Source organism: Canis lupus, chromosome 30 (genome assembly GCF_003254725.2).
Source record: "Canis lupus dingo isolate Sandy chromosome 30, ASM325472v2, whole genome shotgun sequence".
Taxonomy (NCBI): Eukaryota; Metazoa; Chordata; class Mammalia; order Carnivora; family Canidae; genus Canis; species Canis lupus.
In genome coordinates this window covers 7,669,323-7,689,908 of record NC_064272.1, presented here as the reverse complement: position 1 = coordinate 7,689,908, position 20,586 = coordinate 7,669,323, and the positions used below count along the sequence as shown (strand labels likewise).

At 55.8% G+C, this 20,586-nt stretch overlaps 1 protein-coding gene across 6 annotated transcripts; it reads left to right on the top strand.

Annotated features, from left to right (window-relative positions):
- Positions 1-10,781: 10,781 nt before the first annotated feature.
- On the top strand, positions 10,782-19,830 carry CCDC9B (coiled-coil domain containing 9B). Of its 6 annotated transcripts, none has more exons than XM_025473199.3 (11): positions 10,782-10,962; positions 11,771-11,884; positions 12,154-12,261; positions 12,872-13,024; positions 13,115-13,240; positions 13,885-14,020; positions 14,362-14,420; positions 14,730-15,051; positions 15,153-15,252; positions 15,843-15,885; positions 15,969-19,830. In XM_025473199.3, the coding sequence occupies exons 1-11, from the start codon at positions 10,951-10,953 to the stop codon at positions 16,506-16,508; spliced, it is 1,713 nt and encodes a 570-aa protein (XP_025328984.3). In that variant the 5' UTR covers positions 10,782-10,950; the 3' UTR covers positions 16,509-19,830. The 6 variants fall into 6 exon arrangements, with proteins under 6 accessions (XP_025328984.3, XP_025328987.3, XP_035564615.2 ...); XM_025473202.3 differs by having other exon boundaries at positions 12,096-12,261; XM_025473203.3 differs by having other exon boundaries at positions 10,784-10,962; positions 13,885-14,063; positions 14,998-15,051.
- Positions 19,831-20,586: the final 756 nt, after the last annotated feature.

Genomic DNA, 20,586 nt, shown 5'->3' with positions numbered 1-20,586 from the left:
CCATTCTCCAACAAGTGTACTCTCATTGGATGGAGCTGCTGATGTGCCTTGGTGCCAAGGCTGGCTTTGTCTTGCTTGGGGCTGGCACATAGGTCACAATGAACAACCCAGAATGGACCCTGTGCACATATAATACATTCGTTTTTTTTCTGACTCCTAAGTCAGACTATAGTATATGACAAAAGGACTAAATGCCTGACATCAGGGCTCCCTGGCACTCACGTGGTTGTTGAATGTGCAAGCACAAATGATCATACACACACACATCCCTAATACAACAGACTCAACCCCTTGCACCTCTTGAGTCACCCATTTTTGTTGGCTTCTATTTGTACCACAAATGTTCAGCTGAGGTCAGCCTCTGAGCTATGCCAATGGTCCTTCCTGGCCCCTGATCTTTCCCCTAGTGAGCAATGAGTCTGGAAGAGATCCTTGAGGCTGGGGTTAGGGAAGGGGGTGATAAAGAAAAGCTTAAGCCTGGTTAAGTTGGAAGAAGGAGGAAAAATCCAAGCCAGTTAAAAAATGAGCAGATCTGAGTAGACATTTTTTCAAGAAAGGCATACAGATAGCCAACAGGTACATGAAAAGATGCTCAACAACCCTCATTATCAGGGAAATGCAAATCAAAATCATGATGAGGTTGTCACTTAACACCTGTCAGAATGGCTGTTCTCAAAAAGAAATAACCAGTGTTGGTGAGGATGTGGAGAGAAGGAAACCATCATGTACTATTGGTAGAAATGTGAACTGGTGCAGCCACTACGGCAAACAGTAGGGAGGTTCCTCCAAAAATTAAAAATAGAACTACCACATGATCCAGCAGTTCCACTTCTGGGTATTTATTCAAAGAAAATCAGAGAAAGACAAATACCATATGATCTCACTTATAAGTGGAATCTAAAAAAAAAACAAAAAACAAAAACAAACAACCCTAAAACAAACAAAAACCCCTCAAAAGTCCCCAAGCTCATACACACAGAAAACTGACCAGTGGCAGGTGGCTGGAGAGGGTGATGGTGGGTGGAGGTGCAAAATGGGTGCAGGGGGGTCAAAAGGTATAAACTGCTGGACACCTGAAACTAATATTATGTTCTGTCAATTAAATCTCAATTAGGAAAAACAAGACGAGCCTTGGACTTTCTCTCCCCAATTCGGGCCAAGGCGCTTGAAGGGCAGGAGCTGGCGTGAAGGTCCCTCTGAAGAGGATCCTGCGCACCTGGATCCCTTTGGCCCTCAGGGAGCCCCTCTGCCTGGCCTGGCAGAGGCACCGGGGCATGGCCTGCAGTGGTGGCAGGGCAGGCGGGCAGGTGCGTGTGCAGATCCACGGGCACATGGCACTTAGACCCACACCGTGCTCATGAGAGGCTCAAGCAACACACACAGGTGGATGACACCCACACAAGCAGAAACAGAGGCATAGATTCGAATTCAGTACACATGCACACATAGAGAAAGCACAACCACACACACCTACAACACACCTGCAGAGAGCCCCTGTCCCCGGGCCTGGCAGCAGAGCCTTACCTGAGAGCACAGAGCAAGGAGCCGAAGAAGTTGGAGTCTCTGTCTGCCCTCAGGTGTATTTGTATAGGGTGGGGAGGGGCGAGATGGGTACACCGGGAGGGGCATGGGCAGAGGGTGTGGAGGAACAGGGGGGATGGGCTAACCTTTATCTGGGCAAAATGCAGCTGGAAGCAGGATGTGTGGGGGTGAGGGGCAGGGAGCAGGTTTGGGGGAAGGGGGAACAACCCTTTACCCCAACCGGCTAGGAAGGAGGTGCCATAAAACCAAGGAGGGTCCCAAGCCTCGCAGGCAACCGTTGGGCTCCCAGTGCTGGCAAAACTGAAGCCTGCTGTCTCCAGGCCTCCCGATAAAGAGCCTGGCTGGGCTGGCTGCACCTGAACTGCATTACATTCATTTTTAAAAAGTAACATGTCCGATTTAAAAAGAAAGAAAAGGGGATCCCTGGGTGGCGCAGCGGTTTGGCGCCTGCCTTTGGCCCAGGGCGCGATCCTGGAGACCCGGGATCGAGTCCCACGTCGGGCTCCCGGTGCATGGAGCCTGCTTTTTCCCTCTGCCTGTGTCTCTGCCTCTCTCTCTCTCTGTCTCTATGAATAAATAAATAAAGTCTTCTAAAAAAAGGAATATACCGTGTATAATTATGTCTAGAAAGTTCTAAAATGTAAAATTCTAGTTAATGTGAACTAACAACATCAGATCAGTGGTTGCATGGGGATAATGTGGTAGGAATTGGGAGGAGCTAGAAGAAGCCATTAGAAGAGACACGAGGACACTCTGGGTTTTGATGAGTATATTCGTTATCTTGATTGTGGTGATGGTTTCATGGAGTATACACATGGCATGTAATAAATTGCACTATTTGTGCAGTTTATGATATGTCAATTTGGTCTCTGTTAAGAGCTGTAAAAACAGAAGTAACATAACCAGACCAGAAAATGATTTGAGGGGCGCCTGGGTGGTTTAGTTGGTTAAGTGTTAAATTGGTTAAGTGCCTTCAGCTCGGGTCATGATTCTGGGGTCCTGGGATCCAGCCCCACATCAGGCTCCCTGCTCAGTGGGGAGCCTGCTTCTCCCTCTCCCTCTGCACTCCCTGCCCTGTGTACACGCTCTTTTTGTCAAGTAAGTAAATAAAATCTTATTTAAAAAAAAAAAAAAGAAAGAAAATGATTTGAGGCGTGCCTGGGTGGCTCAATGGGTTACTCTTGATTTCAACTCTGTTCACAATCTCAGGGTGATCTCAGGGTCATGAGATCAAGCCCCCATGTTGGTGGGCTCTGTACTCATTGGGGAATCTGAGATTTTCTCCCTCTGCCTCTGCCCCTCCCCCCCAGCCCTCCCTCACTTGCTCAGGAGCTTCTTTCTCACATAAAGAAATCTTAAAAATAAAAAAAAGAAACTGATTTGGAAAATGGAGAGAAGGAAAAAGTGATTCTCCTTTATTTCTATCGTGGACAAGAAAGGAAAATATTTCTGTGTCAGGTGCCTTTACACTATCAATGATCTCATATCAGCTCCTGGAGAAAGGTGTTCTTATTTCCCCCTCTTTTATGAGATTAAAAAAAAAGCCAGGACTCAGAGAAATTAAGAAACTTGCCTGAAGTCACCCAGGCAATGTATAGTTAGGCCCATTCAGGACCGCCTGATCCAAAGCCTGGGCCTCTTCTCCCTGCTTTTCTGGAATGCTCTTCAGAGAAATTCCAGCCTGCTCTGGTAGCATCATGGGCAAAGGGCTTTGAGAAGGTGGGGGGTTATTAATCTATCACGCGCACAATTGTGCGCCTTCAGGGCGCCAGGGCACAGAGGGCAGGGAGTCCCAGGAAGTTGACAGAGTTGTAGTGCCTGCAGTGTCCCACCCTCCAGCCCATGAGGGAATGGCACTGCCTGCATCCACCCATGCTCCCGCCTCCATAGCCCTGTAAGCCCTATTCTTCTGGGAATCCACCTTTTCCCATTCGGGGACCCTGATGGTATGACCCCCACCCCCCCAGCCTTTGGCAGGAAGGTGAAAGGAGAAGGCCTGTATCCTCAGGGACCCCCCCCCCCCCGCCATGGGGTTGCAAGGGCTGAGGAGTGCAGAGGGGGCCCAGAGCCCTGGGCTCCAGATTCTGTTCTCAACATCTCCGGAGTCAGGGTCTGAGATCAGATCCAAGTCCTAAAGGCAGGCTGTGGGAGGCTGTGGGCAGAAGAAGGTGGTGGACCTGTCTTGATGGGATGGACAGAGAACCTAGGATTGTCAGAGTGGCCAGAGCAGGGGGTGCAGGAGGCCTGTAGCAGGTGGGGAGGCCCATAGCGGTGGTGGCCATGGCAGGGTGAATTTATAGCAGAGTATAATGTGCATGGATTCTCTCCTGCCCAACCCTAATATGTGGGTGAGCAGAGCCTCAACCATGAGTGTGTCCCCTCTTCCCTTGGGTATGATCCCTTAGAGAGGGTGAATGTTCACCGAGTGCTTGGCCTTACTGTCTGGCTGAGAGAGGTGATCTTCCCTGCCAGAAAGTTACAAGTGGAGAAGAAAGGACTCTGAGGAGCAAGAGGAGACATTTCTGGGGGTAGCAGCTGGGCTCAGGGAGGAGAATGGAGGAAGGGAATCTCCCTTAGCAGTAGGTTGTGGGTGGAGGGTCTCAGGGAGGGTGCTGTCAGTGAAGGCCGAGAAGGCAGGATGTCACTTGCTGTGACCCAGAATCCCTGGCAGCAGAGCCAGCAAGGTGCCCTGCTCCTGGGCTTCCCTGTGGGTAGAGAGGGAAGCAGGAGAGCCAGGCATCTTTACACCGTTTGTGTGGACAGGTTTCTCAGGGCAACAGGGCAAAGGTGGCTGGTGCTGGGCATGCACCAGAGAGAGTGTGCAGGGCTGGGCATCAGCCTCAGTGATGCAGTGCAGGTGCAGTGGGGAGGAGACCCCCACCCCCACCCCACCACAGAGACTCTGGGGCTGGTCACTGACCCTGATCTCCAAAAAGAAGCTAACAACACCTGCTCTAGTTATTTCACAGATTTCAAAGTTGACGAGATCAAATGATATCACAGGTGTGAGGCCTTTGCCAGGGTTGTATATAAGTTCATGTGTCTTTTTTTTTTTTTTAAGAGAGAACACGAGCAAGCACATGCCCCTTCCCCTACATGTGTGATTGTGCTTGGAGGGGGTGCAGAGAGAGGGGGAAAGAGAGAATCCTAAGCAGGCTCCACACCCAGTGCAGAGCCCAACACAGGGCTTGGTCATGACCTGAGCTAAAATTAAAAGTTTGATGCTTAACCAACTGAGCCAACCGCGTGCCCAAACACAGTGTTCTTATTATTGTTAGTATCAGCACCGATGACCTGTGGACTCCATGGCCGCACCATTCCTGCCCTTGCTCACACTTGGACCTTCCCGCCGGACACATCACCATTTTTGGCTTCTGGCATCACTGAGTATTTTACTGAGGGGCTCTTGAGAAATTACCTCTCTGCTCCAGCTTCTTGCAATACTTCTTCCTCTAAGATGAGCAAATATTCAAGTTTGCCTGGGATGGAGGGGTGTTCTGGACTCAGGACTTTGGGTGCTAAAACGAGACCAGGCCAGGCAAGCCAGGACAGTTGGTCACCCTGCTTTTCCCTCCACCCAGAGCTGTTTCCTTTTCCCTGCTGGGACCATAGTATCCCAGGCATTTCAACATGTTCTCTTCCACCCAGGTTATTCTTTCCTGTCTTGAAGCTGCCAGGCTGGAGAAGGGGCATGCCACCCCTGGCTGTGCCAAAGGCCCTTCCCTCTTCTCGGTGGGATAGGCCAGCTCTCATCAATCCCTCTGCCTCCTGTTAGGCTTCCTTCCTTCCTTCCTTCCTTCCTTCCTCCTTTCCTTTTTTTTTTTTTGTTTAAAGATTTTATTTTTTTATTCATGACAGACACAGAGAGAGGCAGAGACACAGGCAGAGGGAGAAGCAGGCTCCATTCAGGGAGCCCAATGTGGGACTCCATCCCAGGACCCCGGGATCATGCCCTGAGCCGAAGGCAGGCACTCAATCGCTGAGCCACCCAGGGATCCCTCCATCCTTCTTTCTACCCCTCAAAACCATGACAGACTTTTTCCCTGTGCCTAGAGGGTATGAGCCCATGCACACCTTCCCTCCTCGGGAGGCCCCTGAGATGAGTGTCAAGTAGGGGACAGAGCCTGCCCGTCCTGTGCCAGCATTCCAGCCTCCCTGCCTGCCCAGAGGAGAGAGCCCCCTGGGTGCATGTGGGCAAACCTGGCCTGCTCCCCACATTCATGAAGACCCGTAGGCCTGAGTCTCTGATGCTGTCTGGGCCCCCAGCCCGCCACCCCATCTCCACTGCACCCGACCCCATGCTAATGCTCCCGGGCCCCCTGCCCTGCTCACTCTTCCCTGGACCCCCACTGCTCTGTCTGGCCCAGACCCCTCCCTCCAGGATCTGAACACACCCCATTGCTCGTGCCACTGGCTCTTCCAGGGATGCATCTACAGAATGCCCTCTCACGACCATCCCCTTGCTGAGTATTGCTTATCCCCTTGAAGCTCAGCTGGAAAACTCTATGGTGGGCCTGAGCCCTGTGCTGCCCTGGCCTCAGGCTAATGCAGCCTGGTGTCGGCAAGTGCCTCCGAGGTGCCGTCTGGGCCCTCACCTCTTAGGTCACTCACTCGGCTTCTGGTTGTGGGCAGCTCTGGGAGTGGGGGGAGGGGTGGGTCCTGGGAGAACACAGTGAGTCACCTTTGCCCTCACCACAGGAGCCCCCCACTCCCCCGCCCCAAACAAGGGAGACCCCAGGGGTTCATTCCACATGAGGGCTCATCTCTCACGGCTGGGCCAGGAGCTGGGAAGCTGGTAGTGTCCCAGCCTTGGGTGTGTCCTGGAAAGCAGAGGAGGAGTGGGACCCCAGAGCAGCCTCCCTTCTGCTTCCTTCTGCCTCAAAGGTCTTCAGCTCCACCCTGCTCTGGCATGTGTGTTCTTGGAAGAGGTGAGGCCCAGACTGTCCCCAGTGGCTGGAGCCTGGCCAGGGCTTGTCCCTCCTGCCCTACCTCATGTACTCTGAGTCCTCCCCACCCACGTGTAGGCCTGGCCTGCCCTGAGAGGCTGGCACACAGACCTCCGGTCAGTAGGAGTCAGGACAGCAACTTCTTGAGCCAGGAATGGCCCTGATGGGGTTGGCTTTGCAGGAGAGGAAACCCAGGAGTCTTTAAGCCACCCTCTTGACCTTTCCCATTTGGAGGGTTGCCTGCCTATTTTCTGGGTGCTCAAGCAATCCAGCCTTGCCCATCCTCCTCAATACGCATCCACACACCCAGAGCTGGGAAGGTGGCCCCGGTGACCTCTGAGGGTTCAGCTCCAGCCAGGAATGGTTCCTGGGCATTGGGATGTGAACCTGGAACTGGGCCTTTTTGTTCTCCTGCTGGAAGAAAGGCAGGTGAAGCACAGGGCAGCTAGCTGGCCAGAGATGGCAGCCAGAGTCTGGGACTTCAGAGGGGGCAGACATGGGAGGGGAGTACTCCCTGCAGAGGGTGGGGCAGGAACCTGGCCTTGGAGGCTTTGTGGGCAGGGGTCCACATGAAGGGAGGCTCAGAGAGGATGCTGGGGGGTGCCTCAGCATCTGCACACCAGGTCTCAAGTGGGCTTCAGAAGTTCAGAGGGTGGATGTCTGGGTGCCTCAGCGATTTAGCGCCTGCCTTCAGCCCAGGGCATAATCCTGGAGTCCCAGGATCAGGTCCTATATTGGGCTCTCTGCATGGAGCCTGCTTCTCCCTCTGCCCGTGTCTCTCTCTCAGTGTCTCTCATGAATAAATACATACAATCTTAAAAAAAAAAAAAAAAGAAAAAAAGAAGAAGTTCAGAAGGCTTCAGTGTGTCCAGATCCCAGCAGGATGACAAGAGGCAGCCTTTGGGGCCCCTCAAAGGATGCTGTAGTGGTAGCATCCAGAAGGTAGCTATCATGGTTACCTGAGGAAAGAAGAAAACTAATTAAACCTTACTCCAGGTCACACATTGCTCCAGATATGGATGTTACATGTTACTTCATTTCATCTGCCATTGGCTGGGAGGGGTATGTACACCTCATCCTACAGAGGAGGACCAGAGAGCTAAGGGACTTACCTAAAGCCGTACAGCCAGTGAGGGGGAAGTTAATTTGGATTCTCCCATCCCTCTCTGCCTCAGCTATGACAAGGCTGAGGAAGGGCAAAGGCTGGAGCGCTTGTATGTTGTTAGTCAGCCATGGACAGGGTAGCCATTCTGGAAGCAGTGAACAGGGCCCATGAGTGAGGCCTCTGTCGGGTCTGTGCCCCCAGTCTCGGTGTGTGGTCCAGATGGTCCCTTCCTTGCAGGCCTTTCTCCTCTTTCCTCCTCAGTGACAATCTCCAGACACGTAGCCATCTTGTCTTCAGGATGGGCTCTGGTTCTATGGACCACAGACCACAAATACCATCTGAATATGGTCCACTCCAGGGGCGCCTGGGTGCCTCAGTCAGTTGGGCGTCTGCCTTCAGCTCAGCTCATGATCCCAGGGCCCTGGAATGGAGGCCCACATCAGGCTGCCTGCTCAGCGGGGAGCCTGCTTCCCCCTCCCTCTGCTTGTGCATGCACCAGCTCTCTCACTCTCAAATAAATAAATAAAATCTTGAACAAACAAACAAAAACCTCAACTAAGGCCCACTCCAGGTGTGGGGCTGTGGGCCCAGCTGGCAGGCTACCTGAGAGGGTGGGGGACCCGCCAGGGAAAAGATGTGTGATCAGGACCTATGGCTGGGGTGCAAGGACAACAGGCTCACCTCAGCAGAGAGGACCAGGGCACAGGGTGAAGTTTCTGTGGAAACAGCGTTTTGGGGGGGCAGCCTGGGGGTGGGGGGCAGAAGAGTGCTTCGTTGGATGGCAGGTGCCTTGGCTTCTGGTCTCATGTGTGACACAAAAGGCTATGTGGCCTGGGCAGATGGTGTTACCTCTCTGGGCCTCCTCATCAATAAAATAAAGCTTCTACAAGTGCGGGGCTTCCTAGTGTGGCACAGTCAGGAGTCTCCGGCCTGGGGATTATAGAGACTCCAGGGAGAGGAGCTGGGAAGCCAGAGGGAAGAAGTGGAAGAGCACCCCCACCTCATCAGGCCTTGTGACTCTGCTGTCCTCTAGTGGCGGCGCGGAGCAACCGAGGCCCGGTCTCCCCTACCTGCCCAGGCCAGGGGCCTTCACCGCCTGTGGCCTCACTCAGAGCCCCTGTGTTCTGGGCCGAGAAAGGCGGTCAGAGCAAATGCATGGGATCCCGATGGCCCTCCACAGGACAGCATGGCTTATTCACTCCGTATTTGCTCTGCAAGCGCTGAGGGATTGCCTGTGGTTTATAAGGGCCCGGGGCCAGGCCCTAGGGATCCGGAGGCACTTGGCACACCATTTCTGTTCTCAGAGAGCCTCAGTCCTGTGGAGGAGCAGATAAACACACCTTGGACTCAGGAGAATATAGGAGAATGGAAAGGATGCTTTGAGGTATGACATGTGTAACACCTGGGAAGCACAGGGCTAGTGACCGGGAGGCCCTATCTGGTCAGTGGTGTGTCCTATCACAGCATGTGGGCCTGCAGCCTGATGGGCCCTGAGGCCTTTGCCACTGGGTTAGGATAGGAGAGTCTCTCTCTGCAGGCCCTTCCAGAGGGGTAGCTGGATTGTTATCTACACCTCTGGCTCCCCTGCTGCTGTCCTGCCCGGACTCTGGCTGGGAACAGGAGTGAGGGGCATGAGTGATCTGGCCTAGCTAGCCCCTGTAGCCTCCTCTAACTATGCTCCACTGCTCCTGACCTGGTGGGAGCCTGGGTTCCAAAGGTGACACAGAACATTAGGTCTCAGCAGGTGCATCTCCCCATCCCAGGCTGGTGCTGGGCAGGCCCCAAGGTGTGGGGCAGGTGGTGGGAAGCTGGGCTGTCACCCCACCGGGGCCCCGCCTCTGGCCTTCGGGAGCTAGGTTGGAACTCAGCAGCCTGTTCAAGGCAGTACTCTGAGAGGGTGGGAGAAGGACCGAAAGGCAGAGAGAGAGAGAGAGAGAGACAGACACTCAGGAGAGGATCCTGAGTACGTCACCATTGCTGGTAGTCTGACTCAGTGGGAACATCCGACAGGAAAGGAAGAGAGAATGTGGTGGCATTTCCAAGCAGGATGGGGACTCTGGGGCTGAGGATATTGGGTGTGGGGTCAGGGTACCGTGTGAAGGTACCAGGAAAGTGGCTCCCCATGGTTAGGATGGGAGGGGGGCAGGAAGAGATGATTCATAGGGAGCAGAGATTGAAACTCTGGCTGACTGGGCTGGGCTGGGTAGGATAGAGGGCAGCAGGGCTTTCTGCTTTGGCGACACAGCATGGAATTAAGGAAACAGGCCTGGCCAATCAGGGACATGGGGGATGTAGGAACCTCTGACTCTCCCTTTAGGGCTTGGAGGTTGGGGCCCTAAAGCTATTGAAAGAGACCACAGGTAGCCCTGATACAGAGACCACCTGGCCCCCCAGCACCACAAGCCCCAGCTCATGGAGGCTCCAAGAGTGGGACTGCCAGGCAAGCTGCTCTCTTGGGCAGAGGGAGCAGCCTCAGCTGATTTGGGGAGACATTTTCCTGAGAAAGTCTGCTTCTTTTCTGAGGGTGGGAGAGGCTGAAAGGCCAGTCCCAGAGAGCAATGCCAGGAAGGGCCCAGAAGTAGGACCCTGAGTGGGGAGCCTGTTGGCCCAACTCTGCACGTGCCATGCAGGAAGGCTCAGCTCCCCACACCAAGGAAAGACTCGAACAGCCGAGCCTCTCAGGAGGGGCTGTTCTTTAAAATACAGGGAAGACAACGTTCAACCTAAAGGAATGACTAATGGTGTTATTTCAGATACGTAGTTGGATTTGGTGGCCTTGGGGGGAGGGGTGGTGGGCTTTTTGATCCCTTCAAATTATGTAAACCAGAGCTGATGAGCACAGTAAGGGGAGGCTCATGTGAGGTGGGGGCCCTCAGACTGGGATGGCCGATGGCTCAATGGGACGGACAGAGGCACATGCTGGCTGCCTGTCCATCTGCAGGTCGGTCCAGGCTGGGGCTCTGCTAGGCCTAGGGGCTCAGAGAAGGCAGGGCCTGGGGCAGTCTGGCCCCCTGTGTGGGCTCAAGCCAACAGAGAGAGGTTCTTGCCTGTGCCTCTGGGGACACTGGGGCAGGACAGGGAGAGGTGCTGGGCAGGGCCAGTGCCCTGGTCCTTGCCCTCTGAGAGTGGATGGGTGGGGGCGGCGGCGCGCATTCCTGGCTCGGAGCCCAGAGGAGTCTTTTGTAATCACAACATGATCTCGTGTGCTGAGCAGTGAAGCCGGCAGGGAGAGGCCAGCAGAGGCCCGGCTCCGGCTCCGGCTCCGGCTCCGGCTCCCGTGGCTCTGCGGCTCCAGCTTCCCTCCTGCTCTGGCTCCCCTGGGGCTGCTCTGGAATTCTCTCGGTGCCCACTGTTGCCATGCACTCAGCTGTGAGTGGCACCTCACCTCTGGTGGGGGGCTTCTTGGGGCTGGGAGGAGGCTGGGACACCAGGCAGTCACACTCTGGGGGCAGCTGGGAACAGCTGGGCCTGGGAGGAAGAGGCCTGTGCCTAGGCCGGTGGGGGGCTGGGCAGGGGCGTGTGGCTACAACGGAGGCCCAGCAGCCAGACAGGGAGAGAGACGGGGCTCCCAGGGCAGAGGCTCGGCTTCCTTAGGGTGGCTCCGGACTGGGCCTGCCGGAGGAACTGGCTCTCTCCTGCCCCGAGAGGCTGGGCTCGGGGAGCGGCCCTTTCCCACAGGCCACAGGCCGGGCTCAAGCCTGGGGAGTAGGGCCCAGGGCCTGGGAGCCTGGGACAGAGCAGGGGCCTCTCTTTACTGTGGTTCTGGGCCTGGGAGCCAAACGGCTCTCCCCGCTCCCACCCCGACCTCCCGAATCCCCTGGCAACTTCCCAGTCACGGCAGGTTCCGCTGCCAGAGCCATTTATAACTCTTGTTCCAGGCTCTGCTCAGCAGTGGCGCTCCCTGGGGAGCCCGGGGGAGGGGCAGCCACTGCTGGGAGCTGCAGGCCTGGGTATAAGGCCCTGACCTGAGCCCCTGAGGCAGCAGAGAGACAGGCAGACAAGCTAGGAGGGTGGGGACTTGGGGCCTGCCATGTGCCATCTCCCCTCGCAAGCCTAGCTCTGGGGCTGGGGTCTGTTCGCGGTAAGAACGTGCTTCTCAGGTGAATGTGAACGTTAGGGGCCGGATAAGGGACGGGCCGGCCAGCAGTCAGGAGCTTGGGAACCCTGCCGTCTGCAGGGGCCTCACGGTGCCGAGTCACCTATGAACAGGCAGGAGGAGAAGGATGCCGAGCTGGATCGGAGGATAGTTGCCCTCCGAAAGAAGAACCAAGCCTTACTACGAAGGTACCAGGTGAGTGGGCCGTGACGGGGGCTGGGAGGACCGACCGGGTGGCCCTCCCCGTCTGACCCACAGACCGCTGCGTGGCGGTCTTTCCCCGCAGGCCCTCGGCCAGGGGCCGGGTTACAGTGCTGTGGGCCGACTCAGAAACTCCGTGAGCATCCTGGGGACTCTGATGCGGTGCCTCTGCCCCCTGGTGTCCCATCGGTGTCTCTCTGTGTAGGCCTGTCTGTGTGCGTCTGGGGGGCCATGGCCTGTGCTGACCCCGGGCCCTCCCGCAGGAGATCCAAGAGGACCGTCGGCAGGCGGAGCAGGGGGGCATGGCCGTGACCACACCGGAATTCCTCCGACCTGATGGCCTCATTGTCACTATCAGCCAGGTTCCCGGCGTAAGCCCCACCCAGGGAAATAGGGTGGGGTGGCAAGGAGGTGGAGGCCCAGCCCGTGTCAGAGGAGGACAAGTGCTCCTGCTCCTCTGTTTCCTCCACTTACAGTTCTGAGGCTTACCCTTCAGTTCCCAGCCTTATACAGCCCAGCCCACTGCTGCCCCCTGACCCCCAAGGGCCACAGCTGCAAGGCCACCAAAGAGAACCTTCCTCATACCCTTTTCCAGGTGAATGTGAAAGTTAGGGCACCCCAGCCCGGCACCCATGCACCAAATCACAGGCCACTCCTAAACCCCAAACCCCAGAGGGACAGAGGAGGGGGGCTGAATGCCAGGAGCAGTATCTGAAGGACAAAGCCGCATTGTCTGAGTGCTCTGGATTTTCAGCTCTGAGATGACGGGCTGTTGTGGCATCTTGGGCCCCTGGGTGGCCCCAGGCCCCGGATAACCTAATGCTACTGGCATGTGAATGCCCCATGGAGTCAGCTCCTCTATGAGCATTCCAGGGAGGGCCAGAGCTGGAACCCAGCCTGGGGAACCTCCCCAAAGGACTCAGTCCCAGCTCCTGCTCAGCGTGGCCCACGTGGTCTGAGACATGGCATCTCGTTCTGCAGGAGAAGCGGGTGGTCAGCCGGAACTGGGCAAGATCCCTCAGACCTGGAGCAGCCAGTGAAATGCTTGAGGATGAGGGGGTGGAGGACCACACTGGTACTTTCTGCTTGGGGGAGCGGGTGGAGCTGGCTGTGACCATGGAAAACAAAGCTGAGGTGAGCAGGGTAGGGGGAAGCCCAGGTATCAGGCTGGCAGCCTCTTCTTACCCGGCTGTGCCACACTGCCCACCCTTCCCCTGCCCCCAGGCCAAGCGGATCGTAAGTGCGAAGCCCACCAGAGCAAGGAACCAGGGGGCAGGAAGGTCCCGTGGAAGGGGCTTGGGCCGGACTCCCTCTCTGCAGATGGCCGTCAGCTCGGATTCTGCACGGAAAGTACATCTTCAAGAGGGGATGGGGACGTGAAAGTGGCAGTCACCATTTGGGGGAGGCGGAGAAGCTGAGTCACCTATATCCCCCATCTGTGGGGACGTGGTCCAGGCAGCACCAGCGAGAATTCCCACCCCTTCTTCCTTTCTCTGGGCCAGCCTCCACGCTGGGTGGGCCTTACCCTCATAGGGTAGGCCGGAGGTCAGCCCCTTACCCTAACTGGATCTCTGGATAGCAACATGTGGGGACCTTGGGGTGGGCCTGGAGGCTGCCGGACGACTGGCTGTGTGCCAGGTGTGACCTCTAGGTGGCAGCAGCCCCTAGTCCTGGCTCTCGATCACAGCAGCTCGAAGCCGCTCCCCTCTAGGGCTGTGCACACACCCCTGCAACACCCCAGTGGACAGGCCCCATCGTACAGATGAGGAAGTGATACACAGAGAGGTTAAGTAACTTGCCGAAAAGACAGAGCTAACAAGTGGATGGAAACCGTGCCTATGGCAACTGACATGTTAGAGATGGAATGAATTTCATTTTTAGTTGGGGACAGCAAAACCTTGAGAGGAGGGTGTTGATAGTATCCAGATTTCCGCCCCAAAACCAGGGCTGCCTGCTGCTTCTACCCCATGGTGCTGAGTGTCTTCTCCTTGCAGGGTGCTCGAGAGCCCCAGAGTCCAGGCCTGGTCCCGGTGGAGGGACCCTTGGAGGTGGGCTGGGACTATGCCCAGTGGAAACAGGAGCGGGAACAGATTGACCTGGCTCGTGTGGCCAGGCACAGAGATGCACAGGGTGACTGGCGCCGCCCATGGGACCTGGACAAGGCCAAGCCCACGTGGGTGGCAGGGCCGGGCAGCTTGTTGGACTGACATGCTTACAGGGCTTGGTGTAGGACTAACCATAGGATGCTTCTTGGAGGGCTTGTGGGACCTTCCCCAGGGTGGTGAAGGGTCTGCCTGGGCCCCCTGGTTGGGCCTTGGGCTCAGGGTGGGCACTGGGATCCCCATTTTCTTGGGTCTGCCTTCATTTTGCTGCCGTCAGTTCTGGGGTTGGGGCTGGGGGAGGCAGTGGCTGTGTGGGTCTGGCTGTAGCTCGTGTCCACCCCACAGCAGCCTGACTCTCTGGCTCCATAGGCTACAGGACCCCAGCAAGCCTCGAGAAGAAGGCCTGGCCAGGGTGGGCAGCACCAGGGGTGAGCCAATACCCACCTCACTCCCTGCCCCTCCTTGGCTTTTCTCACAATGCTCCCTCTCCTTTCTCTGTCTCTTGCTGTGCCTCTTATTTTTGGAGCTGGAAGGAGGCAGGGAATAACATCTTCCTTCCTCTCCTCCATTATCAGAGCCAGGGCACCTTCCCACCCTCCAAACCCAGAGCTCCTACACTGGGTTCTGACCCCAGAAGGTCTGGGGAGGAGGCTCACAAGGAAGTCTGCACTGGGATCCTTCGAAGTTGGTGCCTCCCGGGTGAAAGCTCTGGTTTCCCTGCCCCCGACCTGTTGTAGGAAAAGAGCTTTCAGAATTGCCAGTGTCCTAATTTTACACACGAGGAACCTGGGGCTGGAGAGACTCAGCCAGCTACCAACCAGGAATGCCAAAGGGAGCACAGGGACCCAGCTCTCTTGACCCCAAGACCAGGCATCTTTGGGAGTCAGAAAACCCACACCTGGACCAAGAGGAAGACTGACAGCTTCCCAATCCTGGAAGAACTAGTGTTACTGCTTTGGATCCTTTATCACCCTACTCTTTCTCCACTTACTTTGCCTCACTTAGGCCCCAGGAGCCACCGGAGGTCACAGCCCCCACCACTGTGTCTTGATGGCAAAGGTGAGTTGGGAGAGGAAGAGGAGCAGGGTCGCGTGAGCCAATGCAGGAGCCGGGCTGCCATGGCCCTCTTCTCTCCTTGATTCATGGACCATCTCTTGCAGGTGGTACTACTCAGGGTGGGCCACCCAGCAGACCCTCAGCGGTCTCGGCCACACGAAGCAAAGCCCAGGGGACAGAGAGGCTGACTGGCAGGGCCCGCAGGTAACAGGTGGCAGGGGGCAGAATCAGGGGAAGCCCCTGGGCTACCTGATTTCCTGGACCTCCCTTGCCCCTGGGAGGTTGGGACCCGCACTGGTCGGGGTTTCTGCTCCGGCCCCTGGGGCTGCTGCCTTCTGCCTGAGGGCTGCTTGGAAGCAGGTTAATGAGGTTTGGGGAGAGGCGGGCAGCAAAGGCAGCAGCGCGAGAGCCTGGTGCCCAGGGAGGCCGGCAGTAATTACAGCAGTTGCCCCCCCCCCCCCCCCCCCCGGGAAACCGGGCGTGCCTTTCCCAGGCTGTGCAGGCAGGGACACGTCCAGAGTCCCCCTGGAACTCGAGGTGCTGTAGGCTTGGCCATAAACAGCAGCTGGAGACCTGGGATGGGGCTAGAGTGGGTGGTGTTCAGAGGAAGTGGCTGGATTTGCGGAACAGGTCAGGCCAGAAGGGGAGCATCCCAGAGCACTGCTCTGGCTCTGAGGCTCTTCCGAGACCCTTGGGCCCTGGCAGCTCCTGGGAGCACGGGCCACAGCTACAGAGCAACTGACCTGAGGTGGGGTGGGTAGGAGTAGGGCCTGCCATGCGCTGTGTTTCTACAGGTGGGAAACAAAGGAAGACAAGGAGGAGCTGGAGAACCAGGAGGTGGGTGCTTGGGACTAGGACGGGGTGGGCTAGGGACATGAGCTCTGAATTCCCCAGCCAACAGGGCCAATCTCTTGTTTCAGAGAAGCCAAAGTACAAGAAAGACTCGGAGCGAAGAGGGACATTCCCAGAAGCAGAGCAGGATGGAGCTGGGCGGAGCCAAAAGCGCCCCAGCAGCCAGCCCAGCCCCAGTACCCCCTGGGGAGCCAAAGAGGGAGTCAGGAGCCTCTGCAGCCAGTCTGGTCCCTGGCTCTCCACAACACTCTGACTTGGTTCCCCTTGACCTTTCTCTAGGAGGGGCCAGCAGCCCTGGGTCCAGGGAGAGTGTACGTGAGCTCTCTCCGAGGCCTGGGGCCCAGGAGAACCCTGTGTCCTCACTGGATGGTTCCAAGCAGCTCCCGGGGTGGAATGACCCCCAGGCTGAGCTGGAACTACAGACTTGTTCGGAGCCGCAAGGAGGAGCAGGGCCCCCAGAGCTCAGAGAAGACAGGTGTGGCAAGGCTGGGGCCCAACAGGGCTTGGCACCACGAAGCAGGCCCCCCAGGGGAATGGGCCAAAGGGCAAGGGGCACAGGAGGAGCAAGAAGCAGGACAGGAGGGCCTGGTCCTGCGGGAAGATGCTGAGCAAAGCTCCTGTGGGCCAAGGGACCAGGCTGTGGAGAGGAGGAGGGAAGAATGCAGGCAGGACTCTAGAGTGTAATGGGTGTTCGGATCCTGGTGGCTTGTGGCAGTCTGGCTGAGCAGTTGGGCAAACTCTCCGGGGGCGGGGGGTGACATTATGAGGGCACCTCATGTGCACATCCCTGGGCACATCCCTTCCATAGGTGTGTTTTCACCTGCAGGTAAAGCTCCTGGTGTATTCTCATGCCACATCTGGTCCCTGAAGCTGTCTAGCCCTGCCCTGGGTCTACTGCTACCCAGGCCACAAGCTTCGCTGCCATGAGAAAGCAAGGCTTAGAAGCACTCAGAACCTGGCTCTCCTCTCTTGGCCTGTCACCCCTAAGGCATAGCTTCTCTTTCCAGCTGTGGTTTTGCCTTCTCAGGTGCAGGCCACCTCCACAGCTGGACCAGCCCAGGCTTGGGGCCCTTCCCATGCTTCTGCCTGGTACCTGGATGTCTCACAGCCTGGCCATACTCAAAGAATGGCCAAACCAGGGGAATCTCAGTCATCCGCTGACAGCCTCCCACCTATGTGGAAGAGGAGGCTAAGGCCTTTCCTTCTTTCTGCTCTTTCCTTCTTTCTGAAGAAAGGGAGGCCACAGCAGGTAGGACAGAGCTGGGGACAGAAGAGCAGAGCTCAGGTCTCCTCTGCAGAAGACAGGGTCCCTGGACAGGCCTCCTCACTGAAATGGCGTGGGGTTGGGTGGGAAGAGGAATGGCTCTTCTCCCCATAGTGTGGGAGGAGAGCTCATCATTGGGGATAGCCTCCCCCACACCCAGTTCAGGCATCAGGTGTAGCATCAAGACAGCATCAAGGTAGGGGGGAAGGGGAGCCCCACAGCCCAGGGCCATTTCCTGTGTCTCCTCCTTCCTCCTCTCCACCACCTCCCTTGCACCACCCCGTTCAAAAGCAGGGACTCAGACAAGGGACAGAGAAACTGACAACTTCGGGACTCTGCCTTCCTACTTGGTCTCTGTTCCCCCCACCCACCCCCAACCAGGCCCACGGCTGGTGAATTATTCAGACTCCACACAAGCTGTGGCTTCCTCTCAATTCAACAAACATTTCCTGAGCACCCACTAGCAGCAGCGCAGCTGGTGGGCGATGGTGACTCTGCCAGCAAGAGGGAGGGAGAAACCCAGTCATCCAGCAGACCCAGGCTACACGGCAGAAGCCACTCTCTGATAGGAGCTGGGGATGGTGGTAGGAGCCCGAAGAGAACAAGCTCACCTCTGCTTGAAAAGGCAGGTGCCCCTTCCTTTCTCACCACGTGTGCCCTTTGCCCCCAAGCTCCTGCCTGGGTCTCCCCGAGTGGCCCCCACTGCTCCCCTTCTCTTTGGCCCTGCAGTGGCTGTTCCTCTCTGCTGAGGGTCCCAGGCCTCACCAGTCTCTCTGGCTTCTCTGGGGAGTGTCTAGATGATCATCCCCAGGGGTCCTCCACTCTCAAAGTGAGGGCTGAACTGTGGGGTCACAGCTGGGGCTTTCTCACTGGCTCCTGCTCCACCCCCTCTACTCAGGAAGCCTGAGGAGGGGTATCTTTTCAGCCGAATAGATTGCTTCTCACATATTAAGGTGCAGAGTAATGCGGATTCTAATTCAGTAGGTCTGTGGTAGACCCAGAAATGTGCATTTCTAATAGGCTCCTGGTGATATCTATGTTGCTAGTTCCTGGACCACAGGTTGAGTAGTAAGGGTTTGGACTAGAATGTATGGAGAGGTAGGGGCAGACTGACTCTAGACTCTAAGGACTCATTGCTGGCAAGTCGGGGATCCCCCCTTACCCCCCGGGGATGGCTGCCCCTGCCCCCACCCAGTGGAAGCTTCCTGGCTTCAGAGTTGGGTGGGAAGCTGAGACACCTGGGAAGATGCCTGAGAAGCCAGTGAGTGGGTAGTGAGCTTCCTGTAGTGGGGAGTGAGGAAGTTGGTTAGGAATGGGAGGAGGTGAAGGAAGTGGAAGATGTTGGTGTGGGACTGATTAGAGGAATTTTGAAAAGGCTTGGGAATATTCTTAGGCATGTGGGAAGAAGACCCCTGTGAGGCAAGAATAGGTAAGGATGGATGACTCTAAGCTCAAGTTTCCCCCTTGCCCTCCAGTCATACACATATGCATTTAGAGCATGACCCTGGACTTGACCTATGACTCCCAAAGGATGGAGTTGGGAAAGAGCAGATTTAGGCAAAGCCCTTGAATTCAGATGTCTCCAAAACTGATCATGATCAAGAATTTGAATTCTAAGATTCACAAACTTCTCCTAAACCCCCCAGTGCTACCAACTGTACATATGGGCCCTCATTAGAGAGTATATGTTTGACTATGGGATGGGAATATAGAATTCGGGCATCACAGTTCAGTCCTCACAACAGGACCTATGCAGGACAGAAAGTTGCCTTGTGAAGGGCTATTGAGGAATGGGGCGTCTCTCCTTGAAGGTAACATCCAGAAGGATGTCAGGAAAAAGGACATCCTGGGAGTCACTAGGGGTTGGAGAGTACAGAGACTGGCCCAGGACATCTTCACTGTAGGAAGACCCTAGTGCTAGGCAAGTATCATTGAGCTTTTCTCAAAAAAAGGAGCCCTTCCTCAGGATAAGGGAACCAGCAGCTATGGTGGTCATCTCTCCCCCCGAGGCTGGAACCAGCTATGGAGCAGGAGGGAAGCATAGACATCCCTCCACAAACCTCAGGGTCATGGAAGCCTACATGTAGCAATTCCAGGCTCCTCTGTTTAAAGGCCTGGCTGAGAGACTTCCTCTTAGATGCCTTTCTCCTTTCCAACCAACTGACAAGACTCTCCTCAAAAATGGGAAGGTCTTCATGAGACAGAGCAATCAGGAACCCAGGCACAGAGCTGGAGGACTGGAGAAGGAAGATGCCTGCAGAGCGGTAGGGAGGTGGCAGCTTTACTTCAGGCCTCCTAACAAGGAGGACAGAAGGGGCAGGGGACAGCCCTGTCCTGACAGAGGTGGGCAGCACACCATATTGCAAGGGAGGTATGTTTTTTGAGGACTGGCAGTGCGGTAGAGTGGAACAAACGTGGGCCTTGGAATTCAACAGACTGACTTTTAATCTAGGTCTGTCATCAGCCAGCTGGTCAAGTTTAACCTCCAAAGCCTCAGTTTTCTTTTCTGCGAAACGGGGCCACTAACAACCCTGAAGGGTTGGTTGTCAAGAGCATTAAACCTAAGAGTATGCAAAACACAGCTGGCCCATGGAGTAGGTGCTCCATGCATAGCAGCCTGGCGCGCTCAGTATGTGTCAAATAAATGAAGTAGCTATTTGGTTTGATATTGTCTACTGTTGCCATTTTCTCCTTTACCTCCTCTTCCAGTCTCACCTTCACTGGGGTGGGTACACGTCAAGGAAACAAGGGATGGTTTGTAAGGTTTACTCAGCCTTCCAGGGCAGTGAGCTTCATTTGCCTGGGGGAATTGACTGGAGTTAAGAGCCCCAGGAAGTGACCCTGCTCTTACTGGGGTCTTTGCCTTCACCTGCTGGCTGGATCATAAGGATGTTCTAAGCATTTCCCTTAACTCTGCACACCAACTTTCACAGCTCAGCATTTCCTCTTTTCTTCTTTTTACATCAGTGGCAATCTCCTGAACTCCTACCACAGTCTTTGCTTATTATTTTCCCCAGAATCAAAACTCCCTTGTTGGGTTTGCTCTATGCCTCCCAGAGTGAAGGTTTTTTTCACCCCAAGGAACAGCATGACTGTATTTTCTTATGGTCAAGGAACACATAACTGGGACTCCCAGCTATCTAACAAGGCACAAGTTCAGAGGCTTTGACCACCAGTCAACTCCAGCCCCAACCCTGGCCTCAGGGACAGGAATAACAGGAAAGGATGGTACTAGCACCACCTCCTCACTCCCGCCCCCCAAAAAACCCACAAAGGAAATGGCAAAATTCCCCATGTGGCTATCTATCTCTTCTTATTTTGGAGACTAGGTTGGGAAGGAGGGGGATTGTCAAGGAAATAGGAGAAACTAAAGATCTTACTTCACTCTGCCTCTCCGGCCACTTATCAGACCCCAGCAAGCA